Source organism: Channa argus, chromosome 16 (genome assembly GCF_033026475.1).
Source record: "Channa argus isolate prfri chromosome 16, Channa argus male v1.0, whole genome shotgun sequence".
In the NCBI taxonomy this organism is placed as follows: Eukaryota; Metazoa; Chordata; class Actinopteri; order Anabantiformes; family Channidae; genus Channa; species Channa argus.
Window position 1 is genome coordinate 15337998 of NC_090212.1, and position 26288 is coordinate 15364285.

The 26288-nt window shown below is 39.6% G+C and overlaps 1 protein-coding gene across 3 annotated transcripts; it reads left to right on the plus strand.

The window, feature by feature from the left end:
- The first annotated feature begins 395 nt into the window (after positions 1 to 395).
- gna11b (guanine nucleotide binding protein (G protein), alpha 11b (Gq class)) lies at positions 396 to 24916 on the plus strand. 3 transcript variants are annotated; one of them, XM_067480654.1, is made up of 8 exons: positions 396 to 1523; positions 10963 to 11147; positions 12023 to 12177; positions 13495 to 13623; positions 14549 to 14677; positions 17595 to 17724; positions 17892 to 18045; positions 19491 to 24916. In XM_067480654.1, exons 1-8 carry the CDS (start codon positions 1388 to 1390, stop codon positions 19679 to 19681), a joined length of 1209 nt encoding a protein of 402 aa, XP_067336755.1. In that variant the 5' UTR covers positions 396 to 1387; the 3' UTR covers positions 19682 to 24916. The 3 variants fall into 3 exon arrangements, with proteins under 3 accessions (XP_067336755.1, XP_067336757.1, XP_067336756.1); XM_067480656.1 differs by lacking the exon at positions 14549 to 14677 and having other exon boundaries at positions 397 to 1523; XM_067480655.1 differs by lacking the exon at positions 13495 to 13623 and having other exon boundaries at positions 399 to 1523.
- The last annotated feature ends 1372 nt before the right edge of the window (positions 24917 to 26288 follow it).

Genomic DNA, 26288 nt, shown 5'->3' on the forward strand with positions numbered 1-26288 from the left:
ATGGAGACAAACCCAGCTTACATGCAAATGTAATCTCGTGCCACTAGGTGTCACTGCTACCACAGTCCTTACAAATAATTTGGGACTGTGGCGATATTCGAATTATGCTGCACGTTATTGACACAGTGATGTCTCGTGTGCTTTGACTTGATGCAAAGTGAATATGCTGAGTTGCACTGGGGAACATGAAGCTCTTTTGTGGGTGCAGAATATTGTGCAGAAAGTGTTGCACTTGATTTTAGCACCCATCTTAAACGCAGTAACTATGTAAATACTATAAGCACCTCTTTCCAGTTCATGCGTACTGGGGGTTTGGAGCTGTTAGATCCCATTTGAGTGCTCACAGTCAGACCCAGTCCGAGGACCCGCCTCGTTCCTTCAATTGGTCTGTCACAAACCTGTTCCATGCAACCCTCCGTCTGTTAGTCATCGCCACAGTATCTCCTCGTCCCCCTCCTCCTCCGGCATCAGGCTGGTGTGTGTGTGCGCGCCCACCTCGTTCCAGCGACGAGCTACACCGAAAGCCAGCTGTTTGCTGTTCCGTACGCATTTTATTATCCCCTTTCTCGGGCACTGGCGTTAGCAGCCGAGCATTTTACCGTCCGAACGAGTCAGGATGTGATGGGGTGCCGTCCTGCTGTCGCTAGTTAGGCGGACAAATTCCTTCAACCAGCCTGGCGCTTCAATCACTGCGGACTGACAACAGTAGCTGCGCCCTTGTTAAGGGAGCTAGCGGGCTAACACGGTAGCTTTAGTAGCCGTTTCGCCTGTTTTAGTCAACGTTGGCTAATGTCGTTACCGGGATAACGGAGGCAGCGCTGCGGCTAAATAGTGCAATTACTGTTATCACTTTATTAGCTTACCAGCAAAGACTACTACTTTTTTCCCCCCAACGTAAGCCAGCTAGCTAACGTTGAAGACACTAACGTTTCATCGATATCAAATGTTAATGTGTTTGGAGTCGCGACACTGCAGCTTTGACTCGCTTTCGGTGGATTGTGAAGACAGAATCGGCCCATAGTGACAGAGGTTGTTAATGAACCGGATATTAAGTGGTTAATCTGTTGCAGTAATTTTAACAGCCGCGTTAAGGCAGAGCATCTCGGGAAGGCCCCGCCGTCGCCTTATTCCCTCTTCCCGAATCTCCCGTGATTTGCCGAGAACACGCGGGTGAGGTCGCATTCGTTCTCGGCTGGGGGGGACAACTTGACAGCGAGGCCCCCAGCTCGTCTCCCCTCCGCCCAGTCCCGTGTATCCGTTCGTCCAGCCCGGCAGACCACCTTCTCTCCTGAGATCGAAGCGAGGACCCCGAGGACTTGAGACGAGCACAAACCGTGGGCAAGTGTTTGCGGGTCCCGTGTAAGCCGGGCTGCCGAAACCAGAGGGGATGACTCTGGAGTCCATGATGGCTTGCTGCCTGAGCGAAGAGGCGAAGGAGTCGAAACGAATCAATGCAGAAATTGACAAGCAACTTCGCCGAGACAAGCGAGACTCCAGAAGAGAGCTGAAATTACTTCTCCTTGGTATGTAACCTGCACATTTCCCTTTTTATTGTAATGTGTCGTTTTGCGGAAAAACCAGTCTTCTTGGGCCTTCTAGGGAGTGCTAGCCAATGCTGCTAGTTTACGTTGCTAGCTGGAAGCCTGGTTTCTGCATGAGCAACGTTATGGAATGACTTCCGAAATTAGTGGCTAGTCTTGTATTTTGAGTTGAAGTGGGTATCTGGCATGCTCAGGTGCATGCCTGCAAAAACGTCCTAGCCAAACATATTGCTCTGTATCCCACTGGAAGACAATAGCCCATTTGGCATCGAAGTTATTAAGATGTCCCCCTTTACAGGTTACCGCATGTTACCCGCTGGACTACTTTGACCCCACTGATTAGCCCTGAAGCGAAGAAGTTGCCTCTGTGGCTTGTAAGCTGGTGGTGGTTTAAAAGGTGAAGATTGTCTCTTGGTAATCGAAGAAGGACCAGCAGCTGCGGCTTGTTTTGCACTTTTGCTTTCACCTGGTTGCATAACGTTTATTCAAGTGAATGAGGTGTCTCAGCTAGACCTTGATTGGGGCTCAATCGTTCATCTGCATTTATTATTTATTAGTGGGACACCAAGTGTCACAACTGTACTCTTCCAGAAGACGAGTAAACTGAGGGATTCGTCCCTTCATCCTGGAGTCTAGCTGAGTGGTTTAGCTATTTTTATAGCTGGTGTGTGGGCAGGTGGGAGCTGCTGTTGAATAAGTTGATCGGTGCTGCATTGATTCATAGTTCTCTGGACTCAAAGAGGAACAATAGGCTACGCTTTATCACACATGTACTTGCATTATGTGTGTCTGCAGCTTGTAACAGGCTACCTTTTAACTGCATGATGATGTGGCCATCTAAAACAGCAGATAAGTGTGAAAGCGGTGAACAAGCAGGTATCCATTTGTAGGACAATTAAACTTTTCTAGGTTGCATCCTTAGTTTCAAAATGTTTGCTCTCATTACTTGCCCACCGAACGCAGTCCTGGTTATTTGACATGTGTGTCTCCTTTCATTTCCCAGCTGAATATCTCCGCTCAGAGAAGTAGGCCACGCTACAGCCATACCTTGGATGAGACATATATTTTTCTGGGTCATAAATCTTAATTGCTTTTGCACGCTTCTCTACCTGGTGGCCATGGTAGGCAGGTGTAAAGGGCCATTTGTTTTTGTGTGGTAGTTTTGAAATTGTGTGCTTGTGAGCTGTAGTCATATTTCTCTTGCCAGGTGATCTGTGAAAGGTTGGGTTGACTGAGTGACTTCAGGACATTTAGGGAAGAAGGCAATCATTTACCCTCTCAACACTATCTTTTTAATCTAGTACAGTCATAATCCATGTTTTTGCTGCTCTTAGGTTTTCTGAGTACATAACAGTAGAAAAAACCCACCTTTTTTAAAAACACAAAAGGGTCCATGTAAAGAAGCTGAAAGCAAGCAAAAACTGCAGCCATTCATGCTTTAATTGGCCCATCGTGTTTGAGTTAAGGCTGTCAGTGGACGCCTGGATAAAGACATGTAAGGCAGGATTAGTCTGGGTCTTAATAGGCTTGGTTAAACACATCCGCTGCTTAGACTTTGAGATGTCACTGACTCTTATTATCCCCTGGCATTATTCTCAAGTCCACAGCCCTCAGTGAGCTGCTAGTCTCTCTACACCTCATTGGAAAATGGAGGACTGCAATAAAACCACCTCGTCTCATAAAGAGTTTTTTACAGAAAAGAGAGAGTAATGCTTAGAAGCATAATAAGCACTGACATTTATTCATCTTGGTATAATATTGTGGGAGTCGATCTGTCATCAGCTATGCTTCAGCTCAGCGCATGTTCAGGAAATGGGTTGTACATTTCAACTAGGCTTGCAGGAATGTGCCCAGCAGCGCTTTCTGGCCAAGTATCTGTACACTTTTAGTTGTACATAATGTGTTACTGTGGACTGCAGTAGCTTTTGTACTGAAATAGTTGACTGTAAAGGGATGCCATTTCTTTTGAAGGAATCATAATCAAATTTGCATTTAATGTTGTGTGTTTGTACTTGAGATGAGATGTAGTGTGGAGACGAAACAATTAATGTTTGCTCGACAATGACTAGATGATCAGAATGAATAGTTGTTTTCGATTGTGATCCAAGTCAAATTAATCATTATTTTCTAGTTGCAACTCTTCTGTTTAATGTAATTTTAATTAATTATTTTGGGGCTTGGGACCAAAAGACAGTGAGATTCTTCAAGATTAGTTTCTTCTTCTGGTTTCCCGAAGCCTAAAATAGCTTTTTTTTTGTCTGTCCAGAAGTGCAACATGCAGATTTTGTTTATAGTGCTATAAAACAATTGTGAGATTAATCTGACAGTTGTTTGAGCTCTAGATAAATGTACCTGCTACAGCCATTTCTACTTGTAGCATTTCTCTAAACAAGTAAGTTTTTCTCTGACTAGGTCAGGTTCACCCTCCCTCTGTGTTCCTCTCCCTTCCTGGCAGAGTTTACCGTATGGCCAGGGTGTTTCGCCAAAATAGCCTTGTCTTAACAAAACAGTTATGAGGTTATGCCAGACACAGACAGCGGTTTGCAGACCAAGATTGCTGTAACATTGAGTTGTAGTGTTAGTTTTGTAGGTAAAAGCTATAACAACTTCAATCTTAGCTACTTGGTCAGAAAATAACAGTTTTGGCAGGGCTGCAGCAGTGCCCACAGTCTGGCTGCCTGTCACAGAGGGCCATATCAGGCCATACCGACAGCTTCCTGTTCCACAGATCAGTGGTTTGCCTCTACTTGGTCAAAACACAGTGGGCCAGGATCTGTGGCCTTTGCTGCATCGGGTAAATGAACTGCTGGAGCGAGTGAACGGTCAGTAAAGTGAGATGGAAGGGCAAACACTTTAGGGTTTCTCAAAGTGCTGACTGGGGTAAACTGTAAGCTCCCAGCCAAGCTGTAAGTGTACCAATAGAATTTTTTTTGTTTTGTTTTTAATGGAAATGTGGTATTCACAATGAAATCAACATATTCAGAATGTCTAATGATTAGTAAAACATGTGATGTGCTTTGTAGCACATCATCCTCAGCATGGGTTGAATGTACAGTCGTTTGCCAAATCCTCATTGATTCACTTGTTCTTGTTGATCCTCCCTGTCTCGGCAGAATGTCTTGTTATCAGGTTAAGACATCCTTTAGAGGAACAGTCGGATTGAACCAGGAAGAGGATCAGGGGTTAAGCTCAGATGTTTATTACTGACCTTCTTTCTCCTGCCAAGCAATTTTATTTTGATCATATATGGCAATAGGAATCTTCTAGCTCAACTCCTTAGTGGTTGCGTGTGTTTCTGAGTGAGAGTGCAGTACTTTAATGCCAGTGTATGTGGAGCTATCTGGAAGAACAGATATTACTGAAATCCTCTTTATCTCTGTCTGATCAAACATTTCGCTTTTAAATATGGAAATTGTCATAAGACTGGCTTATGCAATATTTGTGTTAAAGAAATATGATTTATTTGTTTCTATACAGTTTTGCATTATGTTATGAAATGTGCATTTAAAAAATATTTTGAGTGTGACTTTTTTTTTTCAATGAATTGTCGCCACGCTTTTTACTGGATGAAAGACTTTCAATGTTTTAGAGCAGGACTAAGAAACTAACAAAGTTTCCTGGCACAACTAATCCTAGAGACGTGGTTCAAGATCAGTGCTTCAGGCCTGTTAATGACATCTGCTCACCTTCAGTCTGCGCAAACTACAGATACATAAGCACTTTGTTTGCAGACACAATCCAAGCATGCGCACTCAAAAACAACATAACTCCTAACAGAAAGAAGAGCTCCTCTGTTTGTTGTGTTTGAATGAATAATACACGCATTAAAAAATAGCGCATACAGTGCAAAAATTTAGTGTTCAGTTTACTTGTGTGGTGCATGTGCCATACTAACTGCAATTTTGGGCTCCAAGCGGATGGCAGCACACTCAGCTTGAACTGTTGTGCACTTGGTAAGGTCATAAAAATCACTCTATCTAAAGATCGAGCAATAGATATTTTTCCCTCCAAAAGACAAAATGTTCTTTTTAGAACATAGGTTATATGATGACAAACAGGTTTGAAGTTTGTTTCAGATTTATTTGTTGTAATGTTTTATTTGGATGGATTTTTTTTTCAGTCCACATTAATTAATATTCTGTATGTATCACTCCGTAATAGAGACTAACGAAGCCTGACTTTGTGCACAAGTTAAAAAGTATGTCTTCATTGCATTTTAAGCCATATGGTCAACCATCACTTCATGGCTCTTGAAGTCACACTGAAGCAAACACACACATTATTGCTTGTTTCACATATGAACTCTGGACAATGTCAGGAATATTCAGCCTTGGACATTGTCTGGAGTGGGAGATCTCCCGAACGAGAAGCGTCCACACACGTGAAGATCTGTTTTCCGTGCAGCATGCACAGGAGGCACAACATAAAATAAAACCTAATCTGTGGGAAACAGTGTTTTATTTACAGCACATTGCAGCAGTGCATCTATTAAAAAAAGTTCAATCACTTGACTACAATAGCAATTGACTGAAAGAAACGTCATCAACACGCCCACTCGCTTTTAATCCTCCCGGTGATTCGGGACAGAGCAGCGTGATGCACGCACGTAATACGGACATTGCGGACAGTGCAGGTCTGAAAGAGGCCTATGTCCACACAGTGTCTCCCTCCACACTGCTCCTAAATTTCTACTTGTTTGCTGTAAATGCTCAGGTAGTTACTCTGCTTCAGCCAGCCTTGCACACACTGTCTCTCTGTGACGTGGTGTCTTTTACACAGTTGATCGTAGTGCGCGGGCACTCACACACTCACACACACACACACACACACACACACACACACACACACACACACACACACACACACACACACTTAAATGGGGTCACGGTTAGTTCTCTGGAGATATGGAGGTGAATGAGGGTATATGGTGACTGTCCCACATTCTGCTGCTACCCTGGTCCCCAGACAGTATGAGGACGTTCTGTTCACTGCCAGTTTCTTTAGCCCTCTCTGTGCTGACAGGGTGGCATGTTCATTCCTGTTTACTCCCACCAGCTGCTGTGTACAGTAAAGCCCACACATCTCTCTAATCGTACTCTTTCAACTTCTGTCACTTCATCTTTCAGTTTCAGATTGGGTGAGACCATGCATTACATCATTTTTTGCAGGATGGTGAGCTTGCAGTGTTTATTAAAAAGTAATGTGCTTACATTTTAAAAGATATGTCCAATGTGTGTTTTCTGCCCATGTTTGGACACTATCTCACAGAAAATCCACAATGAGATTCCCTAAAATAAGAGCTATGGCTTAAGAAATAATGTCAACATCTAGGATTTGTCTGTTTTTAGTTCGTAGCAGCTGAGCACAGTGTGTATTGCAGACTAAAATACTGCTGCTCGCTCCAAATCTTTTGTAAAGCCAGTTTTTTGCTCACCCACACCCACTCAACCAGAACAGCACTCAGCACATACTCACTAGTGAACAGACAAAGCTGTGCTACGTGTATGTATTATGTGCTATGCGTCCCATAGCATATAAGTTCAATTCAGACTGTCAACACACATTCAGCATTCATAAGATTCAGAGATTATTTTGACTGCAATCACCACATGTTAGAAAGCTGGAATAAGAGAAAAAAAATCTTTTTTTTTTCTTTGCCAGAATCCTGTACTGTCTGCATAACCTCGGTCATGCAGGATAAAGGAAAGAAATGGGCCATCACAGTGGAGGTAACATCCATGCTTTGAGGTTGGCCACAGTATCCATGTGTGTCCACAGTTGGTTAGGCAGCTGGTGTGTGTATTGTGTAGCTCCAGGCTGCCTTGGCTCAACCCATTTGTTGTTTTTTTTTTTTTCATATGCCTGGAAGAGGCCGGTTTCAACATAAACTTAAGTGAAAAACGGAGACCCACCACACTACAGTTTGGTTAGCCTTGTGACTGTCTGATTCATGCAGTATCTTTTCCCGGGCAGTGTTAGAAATATTAGTACCTGTATGATGCTAATTTTGAGGTTTTGAAAATCAAGCCACAGCTGTCTGTATGCAAATATTTTTTCTCTGCCGAGATATGCCAACACTTTTCATACCAATGGACCACTGTATTTGTGTATTTGCATGCACTTAACCCAGATGGTGACAATTCCCTTCTCCTATTCATTGAAAGCTGTGATCTACCATCTCAGTGGGATACTAGGTTTTTCAGGGATGGCCCTGGTGGTGCATGAAGCCTTTAGTGGCTATACCCGCGTATGCATGACAGGTATGACAGAAGAATCATTGGATATGAGCACAGTATAAAAAACCAGGCCCAGCACACACCCTCAGACATGACTAGATTAACTGACAGTACAGGAACATGGGCTCAACCAAACTGCTGCTTTAGGACAGCGGTGTGTTAGGCCTATCAGGTGTTGTATCACGAGGTGACATCAGTCACATTATGTAAAGGCTTGTGAAAGCATGGCAACAGAGGATGCGGGTGAAGTGTTTGGTGTCTTTACATGATGGATAGCGGTTATGACTATCTTTTCTTTACTTCGTTGTTCAATTCAACTGTTGCACTGTTCCAGTGCGGCACAATCTAAACTCCCTTTTTTCCTGTGTCTGAGCTATTAAAAATGACCTCCTTTTTCTAGGTCGTTACCAAAAAAGAATGGATGGATTTTAGTTATGAATATGTAAAATTCTTGACAGAAAGATATGAGAAGGAAGAAGCATATTTCTGGCCTAAGGGAAGTTAGGAGGGTTTGTGTTGAAGGGGATGGGCAAGAACATTTGTGTGGGAGAGCTGGTGAGGGCACTGAAATGGTTGTGGCTGCCATCGGTACAATCTTTGGAAGAAAAATGAGAAGACAGAGGCTTGTAGTGTGTGTTGTCTGATAGAAGAGGGACTTGACAGTTAAGAGGACACAGGAGGGAGAGATCTTGTGACGGGGTCACGAGAAATTAATCAGACATAAAGCTGGAGAGTTATTCTCTTGCTCCTTTACTGAAGCGGTCTGTAGTCACTACTAGGACACTACTGCCATAGCCTAACACAAATAATACATAGTCTCTATGTACTTGACTACTTTTGTTAAGCTAGACAATCAGTTTTCATTAGGCCGACTATCTCGTTGGCACCAGCGTGCAGCATTTACTGCAGCACATTGATTCATACAGGAGAAAAATGAAGAGAAGACCTTTTCACTCAGTCATCTATCTATTCACTGTTCTCCAAAATTGGACATTTTGTTGGAAGGCAAGATGGAGCAGGGTTATTTCCTCTTATGGACACAGTGTTGATACTTAAATGTTGTATCTGGGATTAGGGCATTTCTTCCTGCATCAGCAGAAACCAGCTATCTCTGTTTTTATTATTTTTATATTTTTTGATAGTCTTTGGTGTAAGGAACCCCAGTACTGACCTTGAACCAGCTTTTTCCCCAAATTCTCAGTGGTGCCAAGGCTCTCTTCTCTGTGGTACACCAAAGGATAGAGAGCACAGAGCAAGCCTGAGGGGCTCACAGTTATATTTACTGTCTGGTACGAAAGAGAGGAGAGAGAAGGGGCGGATGGGAGGAGTTTGAAAAAAGGAAAAGAAGAAAAAAAAACACAGAAATGAAAAAGAGAGGGAGACAGAGGAGTGGTTGCCATGGTAATGAAAATATGGCTGCTCTTCAAAAACCTTGAATGTAGGTGGCGGTGAGATGAGTGTATGTGAGCCCCCCCCCCCCCAATCTTTCCCTCTCAGTGGTGCTGTGGATGTGCTGGATCTCTTTTGATTTCACGGAGGAAAGAAATGCCATCTTTCTTTTTCTGGGTATGATTTAGAATACAGAGGGGCTGTGTGAAATGTGGGTTAGATCTTGAAAACCGTTTGAACTGTGCTACTGAGTTTAATTTATTATTTTCCATAAATGTATTTTTATGAATAGAAATCAATGATTTACATAAGTAGAAGCAGAGGTACTTTTTGTAAAGTATGGACCTGTATCTTCTCAGTCTCCTTATAATATACGTGTGTATCTAGAAACGTGACGCCGCTTGAAATATTGCAATGATCTCCCTTCCACATATGGACTCACAAGGCAGAAGGATCACTAAAGGAATGCAGCCTTTTGTCAGCAACTCCTCCTGTCACCTTCTGGCAAAGGCAGTTCAGTATTAGACCCTGAATGTAGGACAAATTGTCTTAATCATCTTTATTAAATTAGTCCCCCCCCCCCCCCCCCCAAAAAAAAGATCTCTTAGCTTCTTCCTAGAAAGACTAATTTGTTCTGAACTGTGCGATAACACCCTGACATCAGACACAAAACCTTTGCCATATAAGCTTTAAACAATGTAGTTAATCAATTGAAGTTTCCGTTAAAGGAATTCATAACACCATGATTTGCAGAAACAAAAATCACTGAATATTTTTAAGATATCTGATACACCAGCATGTTTTAAATCTCCTAATCAGGCATCATAGGTTTTGGTCATTTTGGCTTTAAAGGAGCATATGGGTCTGGGTCCAAATTTGGCTTGTAGTTACAATCTTGGTAAACATGAGGAGCTTGATTTCAAAATCAGCACTTGGCTAATTGGATGGTGGGTGGCACCTAACTGGACAGGTGGTACAGAATAATTCCTTTCTCACAGTATGTTGTTTTATTCTGTATATGCACTCAGTCTCTGTTTTAGGTACCACCGGATAAAACTAAGGAAGTGAATTACAGCAGTCCCACAGTAAAGCCTATAGTCATGAATATTATGAAGTTGTTTTTATAGAGGATATACAGTAGTTTGTAGTGGTGTTAAATTACATTGAGTATATTAAGAGGCAGCTGTGTTTTTGAGCTAAATAATATCAAGGGTATGCCATTTTGTGTATTGCAGTGAAATAAAGTTCACAATAAAATAAACCGTTTATGGACATTTAATGAACATGTTTTAAATTATATATTGTAATACTGTATATGTATTTTAGAAACCTGGTTAAACAGCATTTCCCAATAACTTGGAGAAATCAGCTTTCCCTGGTAAAGTGCACATCAGCTGAGTCATTTACAGCTGCTGCACTGATAAATGACTATTGGAAGGCCATTAAATATTTAATAGTGTGCAATTCTTCCATTTTATTCTGTGAAGAGTTAGTTGCATTAGCTTCTCATGCCTTTTCTTTCTTTCCTTTTTTCTTTTGATATCCTGGAGGGCAGATGCAGGACTGTATTTCACTAACAATGTTGAGCATATCAGGGGAATAGGGTGAACCAAACTGTTTCGGCTGAATATAAGTACACACCTATCTCCTTGGGCTCTTTCTCAGTCAGGAGTTTGTATTCTGAATCTGATAACATGCCATACCTTACATGGCTTTGCAACCCTGCTTTACTTCACTTGCAGTGAAACTTTGCTGTGCTTCCTTTCTTATTCTCTAATGTTCTGTGTCTTGTTCAGGTACGGGAGAAAGTGGCAAGAGTACCTTCATCAAGCAGATGAGGATCATCCATGGAGCCGGATACTCAGATGAAGATAAAAGAGGTTTCATCCGGCTTGTTTACCAGAACATCTTCACCTCCATGCAGTCCATGATCCGCGCCACTGAGACTCTCAAGATCCCCTACAAATATGAACAGAATCGGGTAAGGACTGACCCACTAAAATAAGAGCAGAAAGCAGAATTTACATCTTGCCACCTTGTCATTTATAATCAGTCTTTATTTTAAAAGTGTGATTATTAAATTTAGCTTTATCCATACTACACTTTAATATTGTCTGCCATGGGAATGGGTTTTGCGAAACATTATAGGCTATATGCATCAGAAATGGCTGTATTTGAAGTAAGACACAATAAACCCTTTTATTTTTGATTGACCTTGCTGATATAATATTTGAGTATTCGTAAATAAGCAAGCTTTTAAAACCTTCATATGACTGGAAATGAATTTACTGGTGGTGTGGGCACAATGAAACATTATAATTACAGTCTATTATTGTACGCCACAGTGGCTCTTGGTTCAAATCCTAAGAGCCCTGCTGGGTTGTCATTGTGGACCCATAGTTAGGGACCGGCTTACACTTGCATCTACACCTACAAGGTAAATGTAGTTTGCTATTCAGAAGGATAAATAGCACAAATATGCTTCTTTACAAATCAGGATTCCGAAACACTGTCAAAATTGTGAATGGTAGTACAGTACTCTAAACATTGTGGCTTAAAGAGTAAACAAGTGTTATGTCCTCAAGAAATCTGTGCCATAGTAAGTCATCCAGACTTTTAGTTGTTGCCCGGTGGTTTTGAAAATGTATAACACACAGCACAATTGTCAATTACCTTGATTAGGAAAGCCAACAGAACTAATATACATGCAATATTTAAACAATGGATGAATCTAGAAAGTAACAAAAGAATTCTGGTTGCTTTTCTTTTTCCTTATTTGCCCCCTGCTTTTCCCTGTCCATGTCATTATTGTTTTGGCTTCATATCTCACTCTGTCCCTCTCCTGTATCTCTTAAGGGAAATGCCATGCTTGTGAAGGAGGTGGACATTGAGAAAATCTCTGGGTTTGACCAGCCTTACATCACAGCTATCAAAAGCCTGTGGGCTGACCCTGGCATCCAGGAGGCCTATGACCGCCGCAGAGAGTATCAGCTGTCTGACTCCACTAAATAGTACGTCTGTCAGTTGTGTGTTTATGTCTCTACACAGACAATGATCATGATGGCTGGTTGGAACCAAAGAATGACATGTGAATGTCTGTGACCCAATCTGTGAGTTTGCCTATAAAATTTTTGAGACTGTTAGACAAGGTTGGGAATGTATACAGTTTTATCAGTGTTACTAATTTAGGAATGTTATCTTAAAAGTTAAACCCTATTGAATGTTTTATACATGCTAGGTTTTGTAGAACCTGATAATTAGCCCAGCAAACTGTTGAAGTTTGCCAAGATTTTTGGAATCCATTTGCAAATCTAAAATTAATATTGATAAAACCTAATGTCTTAGTTTCCAAACCTGCACAAACAGTTAGGCTTAACTGTGTCTACACATTTAGATTAAGTGGAAGTATCGCTGCAGGATTTGAATGACGTGGGTTCATCCTTCCTTTAATTCCCGTGATGATAAACTTTGAACATTTACTTAATGGTGAAGGGTCAGTTAATTCAAAATAAAAATATATATATATTATGCTCACATTAATTATTTAAATTATTTCTTCTTCTTCTTCTTATTCTTCTTCTTATTCTATTATTATTATTATTGATTTGGGGGGAACTGACCCTTTAATTGGATGTGTGGCAGGGAGTTGGCTCCATAGATTAAGACTGTTAAAAAGTTTTAAAGCAAATTAGGATGTGTCTGGTTATGTGGCTATTTGCATGTTTTGTGTGTTATGTTGTGTGTAATTACCTGCGTATAATTTATATTGTAGTTTTGTGATGTATGCCGGGCAGGGCAGCACATCGGCCAAATATCAAAATTCACTGATGTGGTTCACAATTTAAAATGTCTTTAAAAATACAAACTACAGGTAAAGGGCTATTGCTGGGCTTTTATTTATTTTCCAACATGTATGTTGAGGTTCTGTCCACAGTAGTTTTTTCTATATACACAGATTCATTTTATCATTGATGTTTGTATTTAATATCAGAGATGCGCTCCTGACTACAGATGAAAAAGATTGGCAGGGTGTGTACACCCCTTGTATTTGCACACAAATGCCAGCCTCCTGTTCTGTGGTTGTGTTGGCCACAATTACACTGTAATAATTTGTGACCTCAGGACAAATAGCCAAAGGCATTTGACTCGCTTTATAGTGCCCCCTGGTTGCGGACTTAACAAATGTTAAATGCTGCACGGAGGTGTGCTTGCTGTGATTGCAGTATTATAATGTATCATCTTTTTATTTGTTCTGCATGTTTGAATGAGTTAAAGATAAAATCTGAGTGTTTTTATTTCAGCATTATCCACACTGTTCATGTCTCCAGTTACCTTAGTGATATAGACCGTGTGACTTCAGAGGGATATGTTCCCACCCAGCAGGATGTGCTGAGAGTTCGTGTTCCCACCACGGGTATAATAGAGTACCCGTTTGACCTGGAGAACGTCATCTTCAGGTACCGCTAAGGCCACAGGACTGCAGCATCATCATGGCCAGAGGACAGAAACCACTGATGACTGTTAGGATATTAACACATAAGTTCAGAGCAGGGTAGGGGAAGTAGTAATCTGCAAAAAAAGAAAGAAAAATGTCAAGATAATTTGTGTTCTGTCAGTGGAATTACAACACAGTTACAAACATGAAAATCTTCTTGCACAGACGAAATTTAGAATTATGCTGTGTTTAGATTAAATGAGCCCTTGAGCCAGGTTGGTTAACCTCACTAGATATCAGTGGCTTCTGTTCATAGTTGTTCTGAGGTTCTGACCTCAGGATAAAACCTAAGCCCAGACTTGCTGCACTGTAGCATGTGAGGAGCAGCCACCAAATACCCAATAAAGAAGGATTAGAAAGTGATGTCAAAGGTTCTCCAGGAAATATTTTTTAATCTGTGAAGAAATTGATACAGTTTGAATTCTAGCAGGACTGAAACATTTTATTCCTTATGAAAAAGTGTAGAGAATTTGTTTCCTGCAATCCTTGATGTCATACTTGTCCAAACCTTCTTTATCTGATTCTGCTGCTGAAGTCACTGCTACAGCTGTCACCATGCCACTTCACTGTCTACAACATAACCCACAAACAATGTCAATTTTAAAAAGTCTCTAATCTGCAGTTGCAGTTTAGAAGCTAACCGCAAAAATCTTTGGTTTGTTGGTTATGAAAGGAGAGTGTTGGTGGAGCAGTGACACTGACTTAACACCCTTTTGTTTCTGAGATGTGGCCTTTTCTGTGAAGCTTCTTCAGCAGGACTGATCCACACTTCCTGGAATGGCAGGGGGTTGCGGTAATTGCCTTTCACGCTTTATATAACTGTTTTCCTGTCTTTTTTGTTTTTCTTTTTTCTCTTTCTCTCTTTTTCTCGACTTGCCTGCCTGTAGTTATCTTTCCGATCTGGATCGTATTGCAGATCAGAACTATCTTCCCACTCAGCAGGATGTGCTCAGGGTGCGCATCCCCACTACAGGAATCATTGAGTACCCCTTCGACTTGCAAAGCATCATTTTCAGGTAGAAAGATGTCAGTTTTGGTTGAGTCCCTCATTGTGATGTTCTATCAACTCATAAGTCATCAAATGTGTTTTCGTCCCAAGTCCTAATTAAACCATGTTTTTGTAGAGGAACTTAACCCAAGACGTTGGACCCATACATTAGATTTTATTTCTTCACTCGGTCCTTTTTAACCCTTCCCTTCAATCGTGAAAATTTATGTTACCATTTTATTGTCTTCTCTTACCATAAATTATATGGTAACTAACATAAATTGTACCACACATTACATTCTAGTGCCCGGTCTCTGTAAATGGGTCACCTCCTCTTTTCCTCCTCCTTTTCTCCTTTCCTCTCCGGCTGGCAGAAGAAACAAGGTCGTCCTCTCTGCGGCAGAGAAATGTTATTTTGGGCACCAGGTCCTGCAGGGCCTATATTGGCCCAGGTCTCTGTGGACCTCGGTGGACTGGGCCACCACTAGGGGGCCCCCTTGCGTAGTAAATTATAGTAGATTTGTGCATTTTTGAGACTACATTGCCCCTGGTCTGCGGGGTTACACCTGTGCATCCAGAGGTCCATCAAAATATGCAGTATTGGGCATTAAATTGTGCAATTAATTAATATAAATGTTGTCTATATCCTGGCTTTAAAGGGAAAAGTTTTGTCACGTAAAACATTTCATAAAATTGGTTGTAATAAATGAAGGCTTAATAAGACTGGGACCTAAACTCCCTGATGAGTGGAAGGAGACCATGTCAAGGAGAAGCTCAGGAAAGCTGAAACCTTACAAGTATTCGCACAATTTATCGTTCAGTATCTGAGCCAAGACTACTGTTCACAAATGCCTTCAGTGAATGCCAACCTGTATGCTTTCAGGCACATGTGCTAAAGTCAAACCTTTAATGCCAATTTAGTTAGTTCTTTTAGTTTGTCATTAATTATCCATGCTCCATATTTCTTGAGATACAGATTTCTCAGATTGTAGCTTCTCGTTAGGTGATCTAAGAGATGTTCTTCTACCATGAGAAGGATCCCACCATCAGAGGTGCCCCCTGTACCTTTTATCAAAATTTCAGCTATATATCCTATCGTGTCTGTCCCAGTTTTCTTTCCTGTCCCCCCTCCTTATCTCCTCTGTTGTCCTTCATTTTGCATCTATCCTCTCCTACATGTTTTTTCTTAGTGTATTTTAAAACTTGTTACCTAGCTGAGATGGCTGTGCTGTAGAGAAATGCATCACAAAATTTGACTGATCTAGGATCAGATATGTGAGCCCAATGTATAAGCAGATGAATGACACTCAGTTTAGGAATTCCACTAATTGATTATTTTCAACAGCCTGTATCTCCTGCTGTTTGTAAGTGAAAGTAAAATTTGTAATCTATATATTATGTTTTATATCTAGATAGATAATTAGAGCATATCAGCATATCATTTTACCATTTCCTGGAAAATATCTCATTTTGAATGTGACGGCAGCAACGCACCTCAAAAATGGTTGAACAGGGTGATGTTTGCTATTGTATAGCATCCCCTCTTCTTTTAACAACTGTCTGGGAAGCTAAGAGACCAGTAGCTAGAGTTTTAGGAGAGGAACGTTGTCCCATTCTTGTCTGATGCAGAATTCTAGCTGCTCAACAGGCCTCTGTTACTAGATTTTTTGTTTTATGATGGTTTACTATTGGTGAGAGGTCTGGACTGCAGACATGCGAGTTCTACACCAGACTCTTCTCCTGCAAAGCCATGCTATTATGATAGATGCAGTATGTGGTTTAGCATTGTCCTCCTGAGCCCATGCAGTGATGTCTAGTAGAGAATCAGGCCTGTTTTTAATGCCTGAGGGCCCCACTTTTACGTTGAACATTTTTCTGAAATGATTGATTAGACAGATCGGTGAACCTCTACCCATCCTTACATCTGAAATGCTCCTTTTATACCCAGTCATGTTAATGACCTTTTGCAAATAACCTAATTAGTTGTCAAATGCTCCTCCCATTTGTTTTTTTTTCTTTTTTTTGCATTACTTTTCCAGCCTTTTGTTCACCCTATTCCAACTTTTTTGAGATGTGTTGCTGCCATCAAATTCAAAATGAGCAAATATTTCCCATGAAATGGTAAAATATCTAATTTTCAACATCTAATATGTTGTTTATGTTCTATTTTAAATAAAATACATTTTGAGTGGCTTTTAGTTTTGCAGGAGAGATGCTTCTGTTCAGGAATATTACCTCGAACTTTAATAGACTGAAAATAATAGTTTTTAAACTGATTCTAGATCTGTCTTAAATCGAACACTTTCATCTTTTGCATTAGCATGCATGACTCACATGGTATAAGGACAAAACCCTCCACACTTCACTTTTTTGTTTATGTAACTAATACAGCAAGAAGGCTTATGGCTAAGAAATTTTAAATTTAATGTTATATTAAGCTGAAAGGTCCATCTTGAATCCATCAGGTTTCATTTTCATCCTAAAAAACTTTTTTTTTTTTTTTTTTTTTTTTTTGTAGGATAAAATGGTCAGGACCCAAAATAAATGACAGACCTGCTTTTGATCTCTCTTTGCATGATAGTAAAAATATTCTTTCATGTGTCCCATGATGAGAGACTATATTTTGCATTTGGGTCATGTAATGAAAACATTTCTTGAGAACAACATGGACAGAATGTTTTGGGATTATCTGGTGTATATGCATAATTGTGGTTCAATCCTTATGACATTCAGAGTTTTGTGCTGTCTTTCAGTCTATCTTGATGGATTCAAAACAAAGCATTGTCCATAAAGCCTTCGTTGGGAATAATAACAGCTGAGCACTAAATACTTTAGTTCTTTAAATAAATCACTTGACATAAAATAGGCCACCAACACCCTTTTGTTAATGTTTTTCCCATTTTGACTACTTCTAATTCTGTTCTTCGCCTTCATCTTAATATCAGAATGGTGGATGTGGGGGGTCAGAGATCAGAGAGGAGGAAGTGGATTCACTGCTTTGAGAATGTCACTTCCATCATGTTTCTTGTGGCGCTGAGTGAGTACGACCAGGTCCTAGTGGAGTCGGACAATGAGGTAGGGGGACACCCCGACCACAGTCTTATGCATCTTCACACAAAAGCAGTATTGCAGTATGTAATGTTGTGTAGTGAAAAACATGCATCTTAATGTATCAATGATTGAAGCAACAGAACTTGACTTTCTCTCACCCCTGGTCCTCTACTCTACACTCTTCACACCAGAACCGTATGGAGGAGAGCAAAGCCCTGTTTAGGACTATCATTACCTACCCCTGGTTTCAAAACTCATCCGTTATCCTCTTCCTCAACAAGAAAGATCTGCTAGAGGAGAAGATCGCCTACTCACACTTGGTGGACTATTTCCCCGAGTTTGATGGTGAGATCATTTAGTGTATGTGTGTATGTGTCAGAGATTATGTAAATGTAGTTTTGCTTGAGAAAACGACACTGGAGTTATCACGTTTAACTGCATAGATGGGAAAAGTCAATTTGCTTCACGCGGTTTTAAATCTGGTGCAGGCCAGTATGCATCAGACGATATTGGAAAACATTTGAATTGTGATTCAACCTCTATAAACACATAGTGTAATATCGCAATTTAATTTTTTCTTTCCAAAAGTCCCTTTTCTTATGTATAATTCATTGCGAACAAGCTACAAAATTGTTAAGACCAGTTTAGTCTGTTGTTTTGTTTTTTTAATATTTATATAATGTAAAGAAAAGTTTAAAGCAACATCTTTTGCTATTTTGTCAGAGCAGTTGTTACTGTCTATTGCAAGATTGGTGTTAAAGTCTGTATTTGTTCACAGTGTCCCTACATTTTCCCTGCAATGATGAATCAGAAGCTGGTTCAGTTATATTTCTTATAATGTTAACACAGCATGATTTCTTGAGCAAACACAGTCCTAGCAAAATGTTAAATGGTTGTATCTTTTTATGTTGGCATGCTGTGCTATTTCATAGCCTCACCTTATTTGCATCTAAGTCTCAATCAATTCAATCAGTTCACAAACATGGTAACATGACACAGAAAGCTACTGAACATGAGAATTCTTTATTAATGGTGCTGCACCAGGCCAAGGGGCTTAGCCTACTTTGTGATTTCACACTCACACTACAGGTTGGATAAGACTTCTTAAAAAATCTATTGTACACGATAGTTTTTATTAGTTGACGAAAAACAATTTTCAGGAACAGTTCAGCTAAACAACTAAGTAACCAATGCTGTGTATGTAGGGCCTATTGCAAAAAGCAGATTAATTGCCCTTGTCCCTGATTAGGCTTTTAAATAAAAACAGTTTATAGATACAGATATTTCTGTGTACATGCATTATACACCATCAACACCATCAGCCCTGATGTGGTAATATCTTTGATGTGCAGGTTCAGACAGACTTAAAGTGTGCACAATAAGCATATAAAAGAGTATGACATTTGACTAGTATGAAGCCAACCAACCAGTTGTTCAGTGTTTTAAAAACTGAGTTCTTTTTTGATTTTTAAATTCAAGGTTAGGTTTAGGTTTTTACTAAAAAAAAACTTGAATTTTGTTTTATCAAGGAAAACTTTAGGTTTTAAGTTATCAAACTTAAATACTTTTGAAGACTTTGACAATGATGTTATTTCATTGTTTTCTGATCGAACTGTCACGAAAGCAATCTTCTGATCTGTGAGAGCAATGTGCATATACTTTAGCTTACTGGCTCATTAATACTTTTATTACAAATTAATCCTTTTTTAAAATTGGTTACAGAGACAGATATTAAATGTCAGTTTTTGAGCAGAAGTATTTAAATATGTTCATCTGTCTCTAACTTGAAGGTCTCCAGCGAGATGCACAGGCAGCACGGGAGTTTATCCTAAAGATGTTTGTGGACTTAAACCCAGACAGTGACAAGATCATCTACTCTCACTTCACATGTGCCACGGACACTGAGAACATCCGTTTTGTGTTTGCAGCTGTCAAAGACACCATCCTACAGCTCAATCTCAAAGAGTACAACCTGGTGTGAGGGCTCGTGTGTGACACACCTTCTCGCTATTGCACAAATGCACATCTATTTGAGACTGTGTGCTCAACTCCACATGTATCACACAGCATACAGAGACACACACACACACACACACACACACATACACATACACACACACACACACATGTGCACCCTCACCTTCCTTTTGTTTTTTCCACTACAGTATATTCACAGATCCTCTCTCCTGCAAACGCCGCCCCTCCTCTTTCACCAAGCTTGCCCTCTTCTTCCTTCACTGGGCAGCTTGTTGTGTCAGAGTCCTCGCTCCTCCCAAAGCTGCTCTTTGTGTCAGATTTGGCCTTGGCTGCTGGCTCTGGCACGTTTCTTCTGACACAAATCTTTCACACGGGCTGTACAGTAACTGACAGGGACTTTGGTGTTAGTGTGTGTATTTGGGGCAGCACTGAAAAGCAAGGAGGTTTGGTTTGGTAAATAGCAGCATCAAATCCCTATGGCCCTGTGGAGTTGAACCTCAGCAGTGTGAGATCCGATCCTCCCTCGTCTTTTCTCTGACATCTTCGTGGTGTGGAATAAAGTGAAATCTGTCCACCCTGAAACCACCCAAGGCCAGTGGCACGGTGCTGTAGAAAAGATACTTCCAACTGGCTCGGACAGGATGTGAGATTGCACACAGGACACAAGTGGACGGGGCTGAGGATTCTGTCTCCACCTCGCATCTATGAATGTACCCACCATGTGAGCATTGCAGTGGCAAAAAATAGAAATCTATATTATGAAGTAAATGCATATGTAAACCCATTTAGGACAAAAAGCAGCTAATCAAAATCTGTTCATTGCTCAGATTTTTTTTTAATGTTTTTAAAAAAATTAAATTTGTTGCTACATCTGCTTCTATTTAACAAGGTAAAGACTAAATGGAATGGTTATAAATAATGGTAAGAAAAGTCTTTAAAAAAAAATAACTTGAACAGAGATGACAAAAGAAGTAACCAGAAATTTACTTGACCTAAGTATCCTTTAAAGAGTTCTGTATTTTTATCTTTAAGTTACTCACATCACTTTCCTTCAGATGTTTTTTGTATGGATTCACAGGGACAATCTTCCATGTGACCTTCACAGCATCTGGCTCTAATCAAACAGCCCCACACCTTTGTATTACTAAACCAGTAGTAACCAGATGCGAAGGGGAGCATGATGTCATCTGTGTCTATCAGCCCACAAGGCACATCTGCAGCGCAGGATGCAGGTAGCTTATTGAGCAAAATAGTGGCTGTAAATGAAATGCCCATGGAGTGTGAGTAGAATCCATGCATTGACATCTCTGACATCACACTGCGTCATTTAGCCGTCCAATCAGATAACACTTCCTGATGGTGACACAGTAATCCATCATATTGGGATGTGCTTCTGTTTACTTTTGTTTTTAACTGTATAGTCACTTTGTTTATAAATAAATATTTCTTGCTGTTGAGTGATGAGTGAAGGGGGAGTATAAACCTTCACAGAATAAGCACTCTGAAGTCTGCAAATGTTGTTTGTGTATATTTGTTTGTAAATACATATACACAAAGCATTCCTGTACAAAAATGTTCTGTGGTACACCATCTTTGGCAAAAAAAAAAACAAAACAAAACAAAAAAGCTACAAAAAAATTACCTTCTTTTTGTTAGCATACAGTTTTTACCTATGACTTTATGGTAGTATTGATACTGTGATTATGGATTTTGTTTGCTTGAACAATAGGACTACACAGAGCTGAGTGGCGTTGAGAAATCAGATCAGTAAGGAGCAATAGTCAGAAAAGAGGTTTCTCCAACCAGCCTCACAACTTCACACTACAACAGCTCTGGCTTCAGAGTAATACTAACTAGGGCTGATAAAATCTTCACAGTATGGTTATAAAACGATTTTAAGAGTAATTAAAGATTTTTCTTTATTTATCTAATTTATGGACCACGATTGAAGTTGTTGATAATTTGACTGCTTTTGATTCTGTCATGTTGAAGTGCTCCTTTTTCTCTTGTCGGAGCCTACTTGAGTCTAACCTGCTGTAAAAACGAATGTCTGGTATAGTAAGGACTTTATTGCTTTCTATTTCTTATCAAGACCTTTCCAGTTGTACTTGCATCACATCTCCATCTATAATTTTTTTTTTTTTTTTCTGTTTTAAAGGAGCCCTCATTCTTGTTGTTCAAAATTTAAAAAAGAAAACTTGTCAATAGATGAAGCGCTGTAATGCACACCTAGAAAAATTTACAGTATGAACGTAGGTGGACTTTTATTTTTTAATCAGAGATTGACGACCTATGTGGTCCATGCTTGCTATTTGTAACACACAACTTCTGTGATCTTTTTTTTGTTTTGTTTTTTTTTGCATTGTTAATCAGTTTGTTGTTTTTTTTTTTTTTTTTTTTTTTTTTGAGGCTCGCTTTGACAGTGCCAGTGAACTGCAGATATTACTTTTTGTCTTTGACCTTTTCCACAGGTGGCTTATTCTTCATAGTCATTAAGGGCTATCACAGTGTATCAGGCCTCAGACAGTGGGGAGCAGAGTACAGGACCACAGTGAACCAAGTCATCCACTACCTTGTTTCTAAGAGGAGATTACTAGCTGTGTGTGCTGTAGGAAGTATAGACAGGGTGTTAATTCAAATAAGGTGTGTGTACATTACTTTTTTAATTCCCGAACACTAAGGAATTTGTCTTTATTTCTTCATGTATCTGGCCCATTGGGGAATTCGGTGAACCCGGTATCTTACTACTGCTTGTTTATTTGATTGCATTGGTATCGCAGTGTTACATGTAATATCTAATGCAGGGTAATCACCAAAAACACTACCAGGCAAAGTATTCCTCAAGTATTTGGGTTGTAGCTGGTTAGCCAAGAAATCTTAAAGAACATACTGGTAGGTTTTGCATTATCTAGTATTGCTGATCATTTGAATTTATAGATTGGTTTTCTTTCTCTTAGGCAGCTGTTGGTTTTTATTAATGCCAGTAATGTTGGAAAAATTACCTGTAAAGTGTTGAAAAAAAAGATGATTTTTTTTTTTTTAATGACACACATTGTTGTGTAATAGGAAGTTGTGGTAATGCATTAACCAGGGTTTTTGATGTACTTTGATGTTTCCTAAGAAGCCAACATAGGAGTTTTAGCAGTCAGCTTGTAATAAACTTTGAAAACCTAATTCATTGCCACAAAATCAAAATAAGACTAGCATAAAAGGACAATGAAACAGTCCAAACAAAAAGGAGGCCCAATGTCTCTCAAGATTCTCAAATACTTCAAACATCTGCTGATACCAAGTGGCAATCTATTACCAACCTCTTCCCCTTTTAATTTTATTTTATTTTATTTTAAATCTCATACCTCACTGGGGGGCTTAGTTTGAATAGATTATTTGATGTACAATGAGACCAGGGATTACTGCAGTATTAAAAATGGAGGGACATCATTACTGGATAAATGTAACCAGACCATGTTCTAAACGCCATGTTCATGTCACTTCCAAGTGTAATTTCTTAGACGAAACTGACCAAAGGCTTCCAGAAAGATAGATGGAGTCAGTCCTAAAAACCTTATGTACAGCAAATACGCACACAGACACACTACTCACAAAATGTTAGGGATGTTCAACTTTTGAGTGAAATTTCAGAAGGCATCTAAAATGCAATATAAACATTACAGATGGAGTTTAATTTGACATTTTGACCTCACGAGACTGCGACAACCCCTAACAATTGACAAGTTATTGAGATGTTGACATTTTTTGTGGTGGTACACCCACCACTGTTAGGTTTTGTTTCCATAAACTTTTTTTGAGATGAAGAAATTACCATTGCATGCTTCTAATTAAATGCCCTATTTATGATGTCACTGTAGGATTAATTATTTTACATTTTCCATAAATTTCACCTGAAAGTCAAATATCCCTAACCTTTTGTTATTGGTGTGTGTTTTTTGACTTAAACCATGGTAGTATGGTCTGTTACAACTTTTATTGTCTGCAGAAAATACTGCTAAGTTTGTGCTGAGGAGGCAGATTGCCAAGAGGGTCTCAATGCCACCGTTTCAGTGGAATGATTAGCCAGTGTGGATATCAAAGTATTTATCAGTAGTTCTGTTAAGATTTACTGTGTGTTGAGTGCAGCTCACTTTGATTATGACATGGTTTTCATTTTTTAAACTTGACACTACAACTCTGGCGCATGGTGAAGGGCTGAATGCTAGTGTGGGTTTGGTAGTTTGTTAGCAGCCCAGTGTTGCACAGTGTGTTTTTGACACATTTGGTCTCAATTATGAGCTGGAAAGGGTGAAGGAATCTGCATGACATTTAAATCTCATTCTTTTATTCTAGTCTGTTTGAAGCATTAGCAAAAGACTGGATTTTTTTTTTTCACTACAGCAACTTTATTGCCTTTCATTACCGTTTCAGAGCATGATCTGTCATCTTTAGGTCAGTGGGACTGTAGACTTGTTGGAGTAATTATAATCCGTGTTTTTATTTTATTTTTTTTTCCCAGTTTGGAGTTGGTGCATTTAAAAATGTGTGCCACCCTACCCCCAATTTTTAACATGTATTTTCAACACTATTATTTAAGACCACTTGATTTTGTTTTTCTTCACTGCAATGGAACCTAAAGGACAACTGTGTAGTGATGTGTAAAATGCTGGGTTTATTTTTTATTTTATTTTATTTTTTTTTGTATGTAAACCAAATGTAAATGATGTATTATACTGAGTGTGCCAACCCCACTCTCCAGAGCCAGGCTCTCTTAAGTGCCAACGCTGTGGTCATTATCGAAAGGGCCACAACTTGAGATGGTCCCCCTTTTTAAATAACACACCAGAGACTACAATGACGTGATTAGGTACATGCAAAGACTTTATTCTGTATTTAAGATTGAAGATTTAAAAGATAATCTGCTTTTTTGTTTTGTTTTTTAAGAAACTGTAATTATAATTGCATGTGCTGTTTGTTTTGTGTTGAAAGTGAGGGCTCAGATGTTGTTTTTTTTTTTTTGTTTTGTTTTTTATTAAAGCAGAGCCCTTAATGAAAAGGGTTCAAGAAGTTGGTTATTGATTATTGATTTACATAACTTGCCATATTTTTATGTTTCATGTATTTGTTTCAACCACTGTTGCCTGATCCTCATTCAAACATGAACATGACTTATGATCATTGCCGCCTTCTAAGAGAAACATAATGACAAGGTATCTGTTTTAAATTGAAATAAATTTGTTCTATACTTGCTGATGGTGTGTGAGTTGAGTGGGTTTCATGATTTTTCTGAGTTCATTCAGTGTTGTACATTTTTCATGGCCCAGAGAGCACCTCAAGGCAGCAAAGGTCTACTTGTGTATTTCCTTTGTCCGTCCATCCACAACCTGTCATAGGTTATCTTGTTTGGGACGCAGGGGACTGGAGCCTATCCCAGCTGTCATTTTGCAAGAGGTGGGGTACACCCTGGACAGATTGCCAGTCTATCGCAGGGCCACAGAGACATACACTGACAGACAACCATTCGCATTCACACCTATGGCCAGGTTTAGATTAACCAATTAACCTAACATGCATCTTTTTGGACTGTGGGAGGAAACCGGGTACCCGGTGGAAACCCAGGCAAGTCCGGGGAGAACATGAAAATTCCGCACAGAAAGACCACAGCAGGCCATGGTGCGGACCTTAAACCTCCTAGCTGTGAGACGGCAGCGCTAACCACTCCGCTAGTATTTCCTTTCTCCATGAGTAAAACTGCATTGCAAAAATCCATTGAGATTTAAATCAAAACTTTTACTAATCTAAGCATATTGTTTTTCAGACTATCTTGTTTTCAAGAACCTTCATTGCAATGTGCCCATCTAAATCAGTAAATGCTTTATTAGAGTAATATTTGTAAATTATGAAATATTCTTTGAGTTCTGCCATCCTGCTGCTGTTTTAAATTTATAAATATTCCCTGACATTGTATTTTGCTCAGTAGAAACACATCTGGCCAAACTAATATAAAAAGGACCCACTACTGGGACCCTGTGTTGGCTGTTACCCCGTTTTCTTTTTATACTGCATGCATATGCCATGCTAATGATCTGTGGGTGCAGCAGAGCTGGTTAGAGTATTAACCAAACCAAATAGCCACTGTGGCCCTGCAAACAAATAAAAAAATGTAAGCTCCTGATTTCTGACTTTGTTGTAATACCACCAGAACCCTATTGAGTGTTCTCTCAGTTTATGGAAAAAAATCTGTTTGCAGCTGTGAAGACCTTTGAAAAGTCCTATAAATTGCATTTAAGTGATTAAAAAGAACCTCCAGTTTTGGGGCACTGTATTAGACAAGGTCCATTTCTGTGGCAATAAGTAAGCGGGAGCATCGGTTCATGGACTTTTGCCTATGATTATATCAAAATACTTTGATTAATCAAGGCATAATTATATTATTACTTAGTTTAACCGATGATATGAACTTTACATGGGCTGTTTGTACATGCATTGCAAAATAAACAAGCTGCCTTAATTTTTGTATTTCTTTTTGTTTTAAATAAAGGATTCTAATTTTTAACTTTTAAATTGGTGTATGCACACAGAAAAACCCCATTTGACAGGTAAGACTCTTAACAAGAGGA